At 36.0% G+C, this 15735-nt stretch overlaps 1 protein-coding gene across 4 annotated transcripts in view; it reads right to left on the bottom strand.

The window, feature by feature from the left end:
- LOC130583799 (inositol polyphosphate 4-phosphatase type II-like) overlaps positions 1–15735 on the bottom strand; it is a 111596-nt gene that overhangs the window by 83122 nt on the left and 12739 nt on the right. For all 4 annotated transcript variants that reach the window (XM_057383382.1, XM_057383381.1, XM_057383380.1 and 1 more), the window contains 2 exons: positions 15257–15329; positions 9450–9597 (listed from right to left, as the gene is read on the bottom strand). In XM_057383382.1, the coding sequence (XP_057239365.1) occupies positions 9450–9597; positions 15257–15329 (221 nt within the window). The remainder of the gene's footprint in view (positions 1–9449; positions 9598–15256; positions 15330–15735) is intronic.

Genomic DNA, 15735 nt, shown 5'->3' with positions numbered 1-15735 from the left:
ATCTGCTTTTCATCTGTTTTACAAGCACATAATAAAAAGTGTTAGTAAATAAGGTAGTAATTTTTTTATTTAAAACTCATCTGGTATAAATGCAGAAGCCTACAAACTGAAATACTCTTTCTTTCATGCAGGTAAGAAGGTTTCCAGGCTCCAGAGAGCTCAGTTCACAGCAAGTAACTTTTTGTGGATATTAAATACCATTGGAAATAATACAAAATTTGCTTTTTTCCCCAAAACTTTCAGAATATTTGTTTTGACACACTACTCTTTGGGTACTTTGATATATATAATAAACTATTTCCAGCAGTGTTTCTACTAAAGCCAGTTTAACCAGCACAGCAGCCCTCAGCACATTTCTTTAACATTCAAAACAAAACACACACACACACAAAAAAAACAAACAAAAAAACCCACACCACCACTTCCCTAAAACGTCACGTCCAGTTTTACAGTGTTCATCAGGTCAAAACAGCAGTGCTATGGCAACCAATCATGTCACTGGAAATCCAAAAGGAAATCCAAAAGGAAATCCTTAGTAAATTATCAGTTTTCCTGTACACTCTTGAAAGCTGACCTGAGCGAAAAAAAGATCATTTTAATTTTCTGCACAAACAAGTTTAGTTACAGTACCCTGGGCTTTCTGTTTGCTTTTCCCACTTGCAAAGTAAGTTTCTCCTACATCTAAGCACAAAGACACTTGGTGGGACCTGCTTTTTGGGAAAAGATCTTGAGTCTTCAAACATCTGGAACTCTGCAGTAAAGAAAATTTTTGTAACACAACCAYTTTTCCTCATTTTCCTCCAAGCATGAACAAGAGTATTTTACTGAATTCTGGGAAGTCTCCAGAAAGCTTTTATATACAGAAAAATTACTGAAGGAAAAGGAAAAAAAAGGGGGAGAATGGGTGGAAAGAGGAAGGAAAAGACCAATGAGCCTGCAGAGCAGGAACATTGAGTTCACTTATCACAGTAGATCTGACCATTACTCAAAAAACCTTAAAGTTATTTCTYAAACAGAACAGCCACATGCAGTGATGTTTCACCCATCATTATTGGCTTTGCATCAGTGTGAACAGTATCAGAATGAGTACGTGGGCATAACCTTCTCCTGGTGAACACGACAACCAAAACCTAACAGATTGCACTGGAAGCAGAATTAAAGCCTTTTGTTTAMAAATGTCCTTGAAAGTATCAAAATGGAAACAAAGATTACAACACATGAGTTTTTTGAGAGTTTGACATGATAATTTTTTTCCATTTATTTAATCCTGAAGGGGAACCAATTCAGCTTTCCTCCATCAATACTAACTGGCAATGTTGTAGCATAAGAATAACCTGCAGAGAAAAGATAAATCCACCATTTTCAATGAACACTTTTCTTGCCAGTTTTTAGCAGCTTAATGTGAGGTGTCCCCTGATTAAAATCTCAGGACTTTGTTCTCAGAAAAGTGTGTAAAATTTGCAAGGGTATACAATTTTTTTTTATTTGCAGTGATAACATTTTTGTCCTTAACATTTATGGTGTCAGATTTATTCATTTTAGCAACAATGTTTGGACCTGGATGGCTTCCAAAACTTTATTGCTCCTTCTATATGGGAATACAGTATTCTATCCAAGAATTATATCCCTTSCTCTATCTAAGCTTATCCCTGGAGCTGTTGGTCTCAAGATGAAGTTAAATAACATCAGGAATAGAAACCTTTTATCTCAGACTAAAGAATCCAAYACAGCCCAAAAGCTTGTTCAACTGGCTGACTATGGGTTTAATCCACTGACACCAAGAGCAATGGGAAGGGAAAACTCAAATCCCTCAATATTAACTTTAAGAGGTTTTCAAGAAATATCAAATCCTGCCCCCATTACTCTGACAAGGTTTGTATTTGTTTCATCTCAGAAACATGTAAAAATCACTGATGTAAAAATTCAGCCTCTAGTATGTCACAAAGAGGACACATCTTCTCTACAACGCTTTAAAAAGAAGCTTAAAAGTCGTTTAGCACAAAGTAGTGCTCTAGTTCTACAGCAACCTAGAGCATGTGTAGCAYGGAAACTTTAAAGATTACTTTTTCTGAATTGTTTTTCATTTTCAAATGGAGCAAAATCAAAACCATGAGACAACAGGATTATATGACAGSCACTTCCTCAGAAAATAGCCTTGTTGCACACTTTATACCTTTATTATTTTTTCTAATGGAATTATAGAAGACAGAGAACTTAAATAAGATTTATGTCTTGTGTTTTTTTACAATTTGTCACCGCTGTTGTTGACTCAATACAATTCTGAGTTATGGATGAAAAARGAATTGTCTTTTCTGTATCTAAACTCCATCAACAATGCTCCATAATACCAGGCTTTATTATTATTACATGAAAGCCCTCTTCCAAAAATAAACAGAGTGGAAAAAGCATAGTATTTTTCATATTTGAAAGTTTATAGCTCATGGTAATACTAACAATTTAAAAAAAATTAATCGATTTTAATAATACTCTAATACTTATATGAGAGCTTATTTACTGGAATAACTTCCAAAATACACTTCAACTAGCAACTGTATTAGATAATTGTGCTATAAAAAATAATACTTCTAATAGGTATTTGTTCTACAGAAGGAAAATCAGTTACTGATCCAACTTTTCAATGCAGCCATGGAATTTTGAATAGCTTGTCAAACATTGAGCTGGAAACTCAGAGCAAACTCAGTGTTGTTAAAGTAGAGCTATTTATCATCTTATTCCCTCACTCCACATCTTTTCTCAGTCTTTTCCAGATAATTGCTCTCATCACTGTGACAGATCGTGTCCTCAGCATCAACTGAAGCTCATCTTACAGAATCAAAACCCAACCTTGTCTAAGTTGTTTTTGTCTTTTTATTCAGGTCCTCAAACTGCCTCCTGGAGTCTTTTCTGTCRCTGCCCAATGAAAACTCCACCAAGGAACACGTCTTGGCCTCCACTGTCTCCTGCCCTGATTAATCAGCTGCACTCCTAGGTGGCCTAGGCCTAGGTGGCAAAGTCTTGCCCGGTTTGTGTTTAACCAGAATGTGGTTGGAAACAGTCTGTCCCATTCCTCATTCTCCACCTTAAATAATTTGCTAATTTTTAAGTCTGTTTTAGRTACATTCTGGTTTTCACATGCATTCTTTCTTTTGGTAGACTAATTCTGTTCCAAGAAGTCCATTATCAAGGAATGGTTGAGAACCCAAAGCTCAGATGAATATTCTGCCTCTGATTTACCAACTCATGCTTTTTTCATTTTTTTTTTTTGTTTTTAGCACCTTAGGTGTGTGATCATAGTAAACCACTAAAAGTCCCTGAAAGAGGCGCAATGAATTTCCTGCACGATTCATGTTGGTAATTTTTCCTTAAAGAGCTCCTGCTTTGTGCACCCTAATAATCATTGGAACAGGAAAAGACTTGCCCATCACTTTGGATACACAGCCTAGAAGTCTGAAAGAAACATATTCAATGCTAAACTACAAACCTCTGATTTCTGTAAGGAGCACTCTGAATGAGTAATATTCATCACACTGCAAAATTTTTTGAAGGAAGTCCCAATACTGAAATCAAGTTTCCAATGAGCTTGATTTTTTCTAAAACTGTGATAAACTGTCCAGACACCATAGAGGAATTCACAGTGAAAATCTGTGGTCAGGGAGAAWAAATCAAAATACAGCAAAACATCAKCAAGATGTTAAGATRAGCAAGAGGAGTGAGAAGGGGGCAATCCCTCAAACAATTTTCTTGGATCTGATTATCTCAGAAAAAGGAACAGCACAAGTAGCTAGCTGCTGCTCTATCATTAAGAACACAGCAYAAACCTTAACAAATTGAAAGATGAAGCTGAAAAGATCAGTGCCATTAAAAAAAAAGAGGAGAAAATTAAGAGAATATATGATAAAAGCACATAAACCAAAAATGGTGTATGAAGACAAGTTGTATTTTTTTACATATGCAGCTTCAAAAATCAAATGATGCAATTCCCACTGAAACAAACATGACAAATGCAAAACCTAGAAAATGAAGTGATTTTGGCCTTCACCAAGCAAAATTAGCTTCTGAAATCTACTTTTGCAAAACATCAGAAGCAAAGAGCTTAGCAGAATTCAAAACAAGATGAGACATTTCTGCAGATTATATTTGCAAAACTTCTATAATATTATAACAGCATCAAAATTCTGAATATTTATCAAACAGGCAMTTTGGAGTAAATATACACCATAAGCTTTGGGATATGACTCAATYACTCTTAAGTAAAGGAAGCTTAGAAGCTTCTTTTAAAGGAAAGAAGCACAGGAATTATTTTTCCTAACGAAGTTCACTTTAAAGTGTATATGTTTATGAATAACCATTTCTTTTTTTCTTTTTCTTATCTTTTTTTTTTTTCTTTTTCGGTAGAACAGAAGCAGATAAAATTACTCTCATTTTTCTCTGTTACAAGTTATGCTCCTGTGATATATAGGCAATAAACCCCAGACGAACAATATAACATTCCTTCCAGAAATAAAAGAATCATAGTCTTTTCACTATATTGTTTCCAAAACAGATAAACAATTATTAAGGAGGAGTTAATCCTTTCTGGGGAAGCAAAAAAGAAAGTAATAAAAGCATATTTTTCTTTCTTTACTAATAATTTTCATTCAGAATCTCTTGAAAACAGTTGCCATTTTTGTCTTCTTACAGAATTTCCCAAAATTATTCCAGGTTTTGGTAAGCCTGACCTGACAGGCAACTAAAAACCACAGTGCAGGGTGTGCCTACCTTTTGCATGCCCTGAACAGTAGTTTAGAAACAAACAAACAAACAGGAAAAGAAAGAAAAATAAAAGGAAAATCCCACCACAACCACATGAACAAACTACCCACCCCCAAAAAGCCAAGCCAACAGACATTTTAAAAAATATTTTAAAGCCTGTTTTCCTATACACATGAGGAAAATAGACTGGGGCTTGCAAAGCCCTCATAATACCTCATACTGTTCCTAAGAGCTGAAATGTTTAAGTTCCTTTTGAATTTCTATTCCACCACCATCCCCTTTTTATAATACAAAAGTGCAGACAATGTATAAGCTAAATTAAACTCAGTTCTCCCTTCCTGCCTTAAAACCCTTTCCCTTCCAATCCTGCCTTAAACTCCTTCCCTACTAAACTCTCTTGCTTCCTTGGATATTTTTTCACTTGGATTTATCTTTCAAAGACTCAACACCTTCAAACAGCATGATCATTTAAGGTTAATGCTATGATTTGCATTTAATAGCAGAGGATAATTCTCCTCTATTAGACAATTGCAGAGTCTTGAATTCACTAATTCTCAGAAATAGCATCTGTGGAATTTACTCTTCTATCCTAAATTATATTTTCGTTAATTAGCAACAGTGCCTAGAATTGTTTTAGGGATTTTTTGTTCAGTTGTTTTTAAATTTTTATTGCTTCACCAGAAAAAGTRGAATCAGCTTAAGACAGTATTGCTTCAGTTCCATGGTATGAACAAAAACRTTTTACTTTCACAGTTTATATTTAAAGCTTTATTACCTTCTTTGAGGTTGGAATCATAAACGTGGCAAGATTAATCACATTATTAGTTGAACTATTACTCAACCATTTAATCATTTTTTGTGGGTTCCTGTTCTCTTTTTTGCCCAATTTATTAATCAGAGTACATCACTCAAAATACAGAGTGAGGATCTCTATGACACAAGCAACATCACAAAACTGTACAAAGCTTTTTTAGTCACCCTAATGCCTTAAGTGACAGGAACTGACAAAATTACACCCAAATCAGTGCTATTAGAACCAAAGATAAGTACTGCTAAGTCCAAAACCTTTAGCTGCCAGTGTAAAAATTCAAATGATTTGATGTCACGCCATTTTAAYGCAGTACAACTTTAAACATCAAAAATCTGGCAAATTTTACTCAAGTCACCTATGAAAGCTCCTCTTAGACTTTCATAGAGGCCATCTTACCCAAAATTATTTGYGAATAGTGAAATCAAGAGAACAGAGAATTATGCAGTGTTTATTCATGACAATATTTTACCACTTAGTTTATAAATTAATGGGTTTTTAAATTGATCTTTTCTGAGGAGGGCAATTCTCTGAAAAGTATTTAGAAAATTCAAGCTACACTTACATTATGTTCATATACTTACATTCCTCTAGGCAGTGACTGATGGAGAATAAGAAGAGAAAGGTTTCACATCCTTTTGATGCACAATGGGGTAAATACTGCCTTTGTATGCATTTGAGCTACATTTTACTGACAGGTTTGGAACTTTTTAAGTGTTAAGAAAAGAAGGTGCTTGTGGGAAACAATGTGATGAAGGTCCTTAAATGGGTAGGTGTATTTACAGTGCCTCTCTGAATGTGATTGTTTCAAACAGCTCCAAAAGTCATGGTAAGTTTACCCCAAACCACTTTCATTTAATTCTATCACTTCTTACCAAGATGATGGTTTTGCAATGCAACTGCTCAAAACCAAGTCAAGTGACAACTGACATCCAAAGGCCCAGAAGAATCAAAGCCTACTCTCAGCACATGGCATTGCTGCCTGGAGCTCCATTTCTCCATAGAAGTTGTGTAATAAGAGAAAAAAGGAAAACATGTACTTTTCAGAGGGTGAAGTTTGTCACCATTCCATAATGTTGCATGAAAGAAATAATAAACCAGACTGCATAGATTTGCAGCCTTGTGATGATGGGACAAGACAGTCATTTCTGATGCAGGAGAAAGCTTGAATGTGTGCTTTGTACTCTGGAGAGAGGGTTTAAGTTCAGTAATTTAACCTAGAAATGTGCTTATGAGTTGGGATCACAAACATCATGGGCCGAATTCAGTTATAGATGGACTCTCCTTTCAGCCAAATCTCTTGATGTGCTGATCCAGTCACACCAGCTGGATCTACAACTGCGGGCCTCAATTAGACAGGTCAATCAAATTTCTGAACAATTACTATAAGCTAAGCCTTTTTTGTAATCATTGGGTTCAAAGAACTACTTGACTCATTTTACATTAAATAGGTAAAATATCTGGGCCAGATTTGTGTGAAGAAATRTGAAAAACAGGGGAAAGGACTCATTGGAACGCCTCGAAGAGGAAACAGAAATAATTTTGCAATAAAAACCAGCAAAGCAGACKGTATGACCCTTACTAGAACAATAAAAATTACCATATAGCTCTAATTAAAATTTCTTCCAGGGAGTTTTGAAGTCTTTAATGCATGCATTTCTTTAAAAATATTATTTCATGCTGAAACCCAAAGTTAAATACCCTTAGAGGTTACATATTTCAGAGCATCATGTCAGAAAATGAAAGAGAGTGGTTAACAATGAACACTGGAGTTTTATCAAGAGATAAACAATCTTAAGAGCTGTGAGAAAAGGGAATTTAAACTACATAATGAATGCTGAACAGGATTAACACTTACTTGCATATTTTTATAGGTAATTGCTTCAGACCTGACTATATTGAAGCTGCAACAAGAATAAAATGAAACTGGCTGAGTGTGAAAAGAAGGGGTCTCTGAGACAAGAATATTTATCCTTTTATATTAACTGGGGGGAAAAGGCACAGAGAAGACTACTTCAGAAGAGAATAGCCTGAAGATGGTTCAGTGTATGTTTTKTGTGAGTTTAACAAGTAATGTAGTAACATCCTCCCCATATTTTACTGGATTACAAGCGTAAGGACTCCACAGGAACACACATTTTTGTAATTATTCCAAAAAGCAAAGCCCAGACAAAGCTGAAGCTCCAGCCCACACTCTYATATGATTATAGATGACACAGATGCCCCTGTCCCCACCATCTGCTAGTATTCTACCACATGCTGYTGCTCCTTTTGGTTAGTCTTACCTCCTCCCTCAGACTGCATCAATCACTTTGTCTCTCACACCTACACTTTCAATGAGGCTTGAACAGTTTAACCACATTGGCAGGCAGGAAAATCAGAAGCACTTGTCTCACTCTTTGAGCAACTTTTACTTCTGTTTCTTTCTCAAAGCTTTTCTTTATTTTGGTAAGGAGGAAACACCACCATGGTGATTTTTTACTACGAGTTTATCCAGGGAGGTGAATTCTATAATATGTAATAACAACAAGGGCTATTACTTGCATTATACCTTTGGAAAGAATAATGTAGTAGTAGTAAAAGTGGTTAAAGTAATCCTCTAACATTTAAAAGGCATTTACCCRTGGGGCAAATGAAAATATGAGAAGTGCATGAACTGTTCAAGTCAGCATAATCTATTTTTATTGCTTACTAAAAAAAACCACCCTTGCACATAAGTATTCTCAAACAAGATGAGGCCATAAATGCCTAAACACAGTACTAAATGAATAAAATAAAGTATCATAACAATTCATAGGATTTTTATAACCCATCATCGCCATGCGTAAGTATGTATCAGTCCACTGACTTTATTAAAATCAAGATTTCAGTCTCCCACATGCTGYTCTATTGGCATATAAAGATCACACAGAAGCAACAGATGGGGTGAATAAAAACAAAAAGAAGCTCCTTAGTGCAGGACAAGCAACCCTCTGTAAACCACAACAGGAAGGAGTTGCCTGAAGGTGCACAGGATGGCTTTGGGATGCAGCACCAGGTCACAGTGTTGCTCTTACACATGGCACCAGATGCCCATCTATGTGTGAAGCAACTTTCACGAGGAAAAAGGCAATGACTGCATCATGCATTATAACTGGAAAAAGAAGACATTGTCTTCAGGGTAGCCCTGGACTACTAAAAATAATGAGGTTTCCCCACAATTTTATCAGCACGGTTTACAAGGATTCAAGGATAAGCTGCCATTTTAATCACTGCAGCATGAATTTAAATGTAAAATTTTGGGACACCCATGTTCCCCTATCCTCCTTTTTTCCCCAGGTCATACACATTGTAATGTTTCTCAAACACCTCGCCTGGTTACAAGGCCAAACATGAGCAAAGGTTTCAAATAAACATTCCTTTTGTATCCTTTTCTTATGCCAACTAATTTAGATTAGCTAGAGGAATGTAATTTTTATCCTCATTACTCCTTTATTCACKACAAACTTGTCATTTTCTATTGCTTGCACAATGTTCCTCTGTCATTAGCACCACCCAGACACAGCGCCAAACACACCACAGTGTTGTTCACCCCCTTGTCATTTGCTGAYTCTTTATAAAATGTTAGCTTTCCAGAATATTTATATTGTTAAACAAATGTTGACGCTCACTGATTTAAAGTCATGACCRCACTTCAGCACAGTTCATTGCTCAGAACTTATGAGGTCACTGGAGTCCTAAAAATTCTGAGCAATCAATTCTGTTATTCAGAATTGATTCAATTTACAGCTGTAAATTCTTAGCAGCAAGAAAGTGCCCATTTCAGAGTATTTTTTAGCTCATCATTTGCATGATTCCAAGTCAGAAAAATAAAATTTAGTACTTACTATTGTTGCTGCTTCGTCCTTACCTTCTCATATCCTCCTTTATGTGCAGATTTATTAGTTCTTTAGGAACATGGAAAGAGAGGGTGGTCTCAGCCATCTGTTCCCGGATCCKCATCCACTTGTTGTCAGAAGTAGGGAATCTGTATAATTTACAGACTGGATTTCTTAACACTGCAAAGAGGAAAAATTATATCATTGCTTTACTCTGGTTATGCGACCCTGAATATTTATGGTAACAATTTCATGCAAAAAATAATACATTATTTCCACCTTGCTAACAAAATTAATTTTAGCACCATTAAAATTCTATTAAAAACATGTTATTTTTATTTCATTTTTTATGCCAGTATGCGGACGATGAAGTGTTTCTAGTCCAGTCAATAAATCACATTTTACCAGCATAGTAGGTACCTGTGAATTTAGCATTTCAAAGTAGTGAGAATGTAAATTAGACTTTGTTTTCTTACATTTAAGCTCAAGTCAGGAAAAACAGAATGCACAAATGAACAATGAACTCAATACAGTCCCAACCATTGTTACCACGTACTAGAAACACTCACAAATCCAATAAATTGCACAGGACTGAGTTCAGCTGCATCTTCCCTGTGATGTGCACACACAAAAGTCTTTTACACAAACAGGTGTGATTCTGTACTAAAGAAAACTTGACCATTGACCATTTGAGAATTACCCGGATCATTGATGTGGTCAAGACACTGCCACTAAATAGAAAGAAATATAATAGCCCTGCCAGTCTGTTACACACACTGTTTTCAGAGCACTATTGTGACATGACATAAAAAAATCACAATTCTGGGTGTTTTGGAAGATGCTTAAAACCCAACATATTTTTTATTTTACACTTTTCACACATTGGCTACACTTCCATTTAGATCTTACAATGACGGTCTTTAATAAGAGGGGCAGATTCCTACTCTCTCCTTTCTATTTCTTCTATTTTGTTTTTTTTTTTTTTTTTAACCCTTCTCTTATTTTCCAGAAAGAACAAACAAGGAAGAGAGCTGAGGAAGAAAAAGTTCTGTTTGACTACTTTGATAAGCTTACTTGGACACAAATGACTGCCATTTAACACACACATGTGCCTCTTCCTAACTCGGAATGACTTTGGACAGCCATCCAAATCCTCCACTGGTACCTTTCTGTCAACCTGCTGGAAAAAGCTGCCTTCCAGCAGGCTCCCATTGATCTGCCACTGAGTGGTCTATAACTCAAAGGAATGCATTCCCCATGTGTGCTGGGGGGAAACTGCTGCTGTCAAAGTGACATCTACTCATAGACATTTCAATTCACAGCTCCCTGACACCATTACTGCTTAAGGAGGTTGATTTATAGAGAACAAAACATAAAAGATATACAAACTGTCTTGTCCACCTAAGCAATAAGGTTTTTTAACAGAAATTCTTTAGGATAGGCCCAAAATAAGACTGGAGATTTAAAGACATCAATAATAAACCCCGTAGTAATTTGAGTTGGCAACTCAGAGAAAGGAATTTTGTAAACAGCAGTGTTTAAGTAGTTGTATTGCTCTGTATTCCCATCACTCTACTGAGATGTCTTTYATCATTAGTCTTCAGTCTTCAAAAACTGGAAGCCTTTTTAGAGTCATTTTGCCTTTAGTTATTAGTGATTTCACTTTCTACRACTAAATTCTGACAGTGTTATGAAATAAGCCAAAGAGATGCTTGATAGCTCTGACATACGGGTGACAGCAATTTTTCTTTATTTCTAACATGTGAAATATCTTAATATTCAAGCATTTTTGCACACATTTTTAGAGCCTGAGGATCCTCACCACACAGATTTAACTACAGAAAAAAGCATCTCCAAGTCCAGGCCTCTGATCAACTTTCACCCAATGTCTGAGCTTTATTAAATCACTTGATTAAAATATGGTGCAGTGCATATTTCCTTTTTCCCTTCTCCTTCGTTGCAATTCTTCTAATCAATGAAATCAGTGTTGTCAGTAATATTGACAGTGTGTATCAATTCACAAAGCTGATATATGGCACCAATCATCCCCCATTAACAAGACAAGAAATGTAAATTTCCAAATATCAGGGAGAGCTCAAGAAACAAAGGCCTGCTTTCAGGTCTGGTCTTAAAAGGAAAACTGCCAAACCAGATCATAATTCTGGACTGGGATTGTTTTTTTCTGTAGTGCCACCTGCTCAGTAGGAAACAGACTGGTACATATTGCCAGGTGATTTCATATGSTGATGCCCCAGAACAAAAGATTCTCTTCTTTATTTTACCTTTTGATATCTACTTCCTAAGGAGTTTATCAAAGGATGTTTTTCCAAAAAAAAAGCCCTTAAATTTACACTCAGAATCTATTACACTGAAAAATTTACATTAATCAGAGAGAACCTAATGCACAGATGTAACTGCACAACCTCTTTCCTCCCATCTTCCAGTTTTCACCATCATCACAGACAAAAAATGAAACAAAACAGAAAACCCAACAGGACTGCAGCATTACAGCAAAGCAGACTAAGCAAAATTCTGAAAATAGGGATCCAAAGTCATGACTTTTATCATTGATAGAAATATGAAACTCCTCTCCAGGTACTAGCTGAATTTTCAGGTCTTTGATTCAGGTCTGGATATTCAGATGGGGATAATCTCAAGTGTGCTATAAGTTTTTAAAAATGGTCAAAACATCTCCCCAGAAAATTTCATTTACAGACTCAGAAAAAAAGCCTGGAATTTTTCACAAGTAATGCAAATAATTCCAGTATGCAGTATTGTTAAATCTTAAGATTGTCAATAAAACCTGCACAGTGTTTGATATTTTTCTTATAAACAGAACTACTGAAGTCACCTGATTCCATAAAAATGTCAGAAGCATCTTCCTTTCCAATTACAATAATAGCTTTCTAACTACAAAAAGTTTTCTGGAACAGAATTCTAAAAGGCATGTAAAATCACCCAAACAGTAAGAATGGCAAGGCTAGATTTGCCTTTAATAAAAAATAGAAGTTTCATAAAAAAAATCCTTCCTGTATTCAGACAATGATCATGGGAGGCATTGAAAAAAATAAAATCCACATGAACTGCAGTGYTTAAAAAAGAGAAAAATCTGTTTTAGAAGCTTTTCTCTATAGCACCAAGCCTAAGAGCCAATGCTATCTATTTACCCATCCATATTTTTGGACATTCTCCTTTTTAAATTTGAAGACCTCTGWGCCTTTTATTCCATGCAATATCCTTCCCATTGCTTCCTCTGTAAGTAGAATAAAAAAAAATAATAAGGGATTGAATACTCYGGTTTTATTTTCATTCCCTATTGAACATACATCAAAGCATGTGTCTGTCATATATTAATTTACTAAAAGTGTTTCTATCTTTCTTTGTAGCATASGTACATGATGTGTATTACCTCAGGAATAATAATTACAGCTTTCTTAATTTTTGCTTAATTTCATTAGCTTTTATTCTCTTTTTTATTGCAGAATGCAATTTGTTTACATGCAAACAACTGGCAAACTCCCCAGCTTTATAAATAAATAACTGAATTTTGAGACGTAAATCCAATCTCTTGGGGTATAAATGGAATAGTGATAAGGCTCTGAAATACACTGCTCATTCCCACTCACTCAATAAGCATCTCATAACTCACTGGAGGGCAGTGAGCTCCCTACCCTAAGATTTAAATTTCAGAAGAACGCCAGTTCGCTCCTGTGCCCACGGGCTCAAGGATTCACAGAGGGGTATTTCTTCCAGTTTCATCATTTTGAAGGCCTGATAAACAACAAGAAACAGAAAGAACCAGAAAGCTTTACAGCAGAATCCACATGTACTGAATGTGTATTCACATAGAATGCACACTGTTCTGGGGGAAGCTCTGTGTGAATACAGCTCAGGCAGTGCTGATGTGCACTCAAAAACCCCTATGAGAAATCCTCTCTGTCTCCAGGCAACACAGAGAGCCTTAATCCACAGGAGRCCCAGCCATGCTGGGGATGGAGTCTGATGGGCTGGGGAAAGAGGCTGGTAGTATAAAAGCAGAGCTAAAAGTTTCTAAAGGAAAGAAATTGGGAATTAAAAATAAAAGGATGGGACTGACAAAACCTGGAACCAGCGCCTGGTGTCAGCAGGAAAGTGGAGGCAATGCTGAGTGAGAAGAGAAAATCACAAGTACAGGAAACAGACTGGAGAGTAAATATTTATCAGAACAAACTTCCTTTGATTGCAAACTCTTTCCAATATCCTGCATGCTGTCATTTCTTGAATAAGCACCTGCAGTTCTGCTCTTTCCCCTCAATTCTTTAAAAATAACCACAAAAAAACACCAAAAAAAGCACACAGTATGTTTGACTTTATAAAACCTAACGATGTTGGGACTGGTTTGGTTTTATACTGTGCTTGTATATGAGAATAATAAATTAAATAAAATAAAAATGCTGTCTAGATACACTAGAGAAGCACATACAAACGTTCTTGACAAAGTGATCAAACGTCAATGCTCATAAAACCAATGTCTACCTTGGAAGTTCCAACAAAATACATTCCAGAATCTATTGTATTTTCCCATACAAAAGCATTCAAAATAAAACCCCAATCAAACCCATAAAATGGAGGCAGCAAATTAAAAAAAAAATCCATTGTGGATCAGTAATATTCTGTGAACAGAAATGTTATCTTTTAAGACCCATTAATGTGGATGACAAGTAGAATCAGAATAAAAAACCAACTGCACTGAGTGAGACCGAATCCTTTAACTGGCTCTGCATTTTGTCTCCAAGAAAAGCCATAAATAGATACCTAGAGATGCAAGATACCCTCCCTGCCTCCAGCTATTTCCAGTTCAGGAATTTCTGGAGCCAGATGTAGTTCCTCTACATTCAGTAATCCTCAACTAAGATTTTCCTCAGTGTGAACTGACGAAAAGAAATGGTAGCTCCGGAGAAGAAATTTTTCCCTGTTTCTGATCTGCTCTCAACAGCTCAGAGAAAAAAATTACAGCATTCATGCATACATGGARGAACTTAATTTTTGGAGGTTTTTAGTGCTTCTTTCAGACTGCAAAGCTGGTCTAATAAGTCTGTCCTGTCAGAGAAGTCAGCTGAAAAAGTTTCAGTAAAGGTTTTWAAAGGCTGTAAAACTTCAGTAACATTTCTCCTCAACTGTGTGCAGCAAACACCGAATTCCTGACAGCGCTGTGGTTTCAGATGACCCATATAACTTATTGGTGACATTGTTACTGCAGAGTAATGGAGATTCATAAACTTGGGCTAATAAAAGTTTTATGGTGCAGCATATCAGCGTGCAATATTTCTCAGTATAATGAAAGAGAAATAGATCTTGTTTAACRCCATGCACTCAAGCCCAGAGTTGACCTAGAATTGAGAATGTCTTGCCAACATCTCCCTTCACTCTAGGACAGATAGCTTCCAGATCAAATTGGAACTGCCACTTGATCAGCCAGGAGAGAGATTGATTCTCCATGGTATTCACTTACAARTAAWGCACAATTATTTAACAGAATGGCAWGCGATGACATGACAAAMTTATGAGGTTAATTCCATGCCCACAGAAGTCACTGACAGTCCTGAAAACCATTGAACAGTAAAGGTGTAGGAGATGGAGATTTCAGCACCRCTTCACAAAGCATAATTGACACACATTTCCTCACATTTCTCAATAAAATGATACTGTCAAATATKTATAAAACACTAAAATATTGAACTTAAACATCTGGGCAGCATTTGAAGAGACTTTGATGAGCTCTGCTGCAAATCTGTGTGATTCCCTCAGGACCTGACAGAGCATTGCAAGAGCCATCTCTTACCCATGCTGGAATTCTTACCTGCATTTAAGGAAGGCAGGTTGTCTTTCCCACTTATGCCTTCAGTGGCTGTACACTCAAGAACCAATGCACACTGCAAAAGAAATGCAACCACAAATGTGACACATGAGAGGTCTGCAATCCATGGCAGTTTATAAAAGGTAGGCTGAAAACTGTCACTGATAACAATATAAACTTCCCAAGCCTTAATAATAGTTTACATTTTTGTCTTTACATTTCTGTTTCAAGGTACTGTAACACAATCAGAATTATAGCAAAGAAAATGACAAAATATGATCAGCTATTCCACAATAAAAAAGAAATGTTTCCTACCAGTTCAGTGGCAAAAGTGTTGAGAGATATTAATAGTTTAGCTTTGAAAGTAAGTTTTATTGTATTTATAAGATGGCACTTTAGTTTAAAACAATTTTTGACAAGTTTTGTGCTTTCAAAGAGATTTCTTTAGGCAAAGCAGTTTTCATATGCAGAGTGTGAGAAAA

The sequence above is a fragment of the Malurus melanocephalus genome, unplaced genomic scaffold (genome assembly GCF_030028575.1).
Source record: "Malurus melanocephalus ecotype Western Australia unplaced genomic scaffold, MMel_1.1 scaffold_628, whole genome shotgun sequence".
NCBI classification, from domain to species: domain Eukaryota; kingdom Metazoa; phylum Chordata; class Aves; order Passeriformes; family Maluridae; genus Malurus; species Malurus melanocephalus.
Note: the sequence above shows the minus strand (reverse complement) of the source record. Positions and strands in the feature narration are given on the sequence as shown.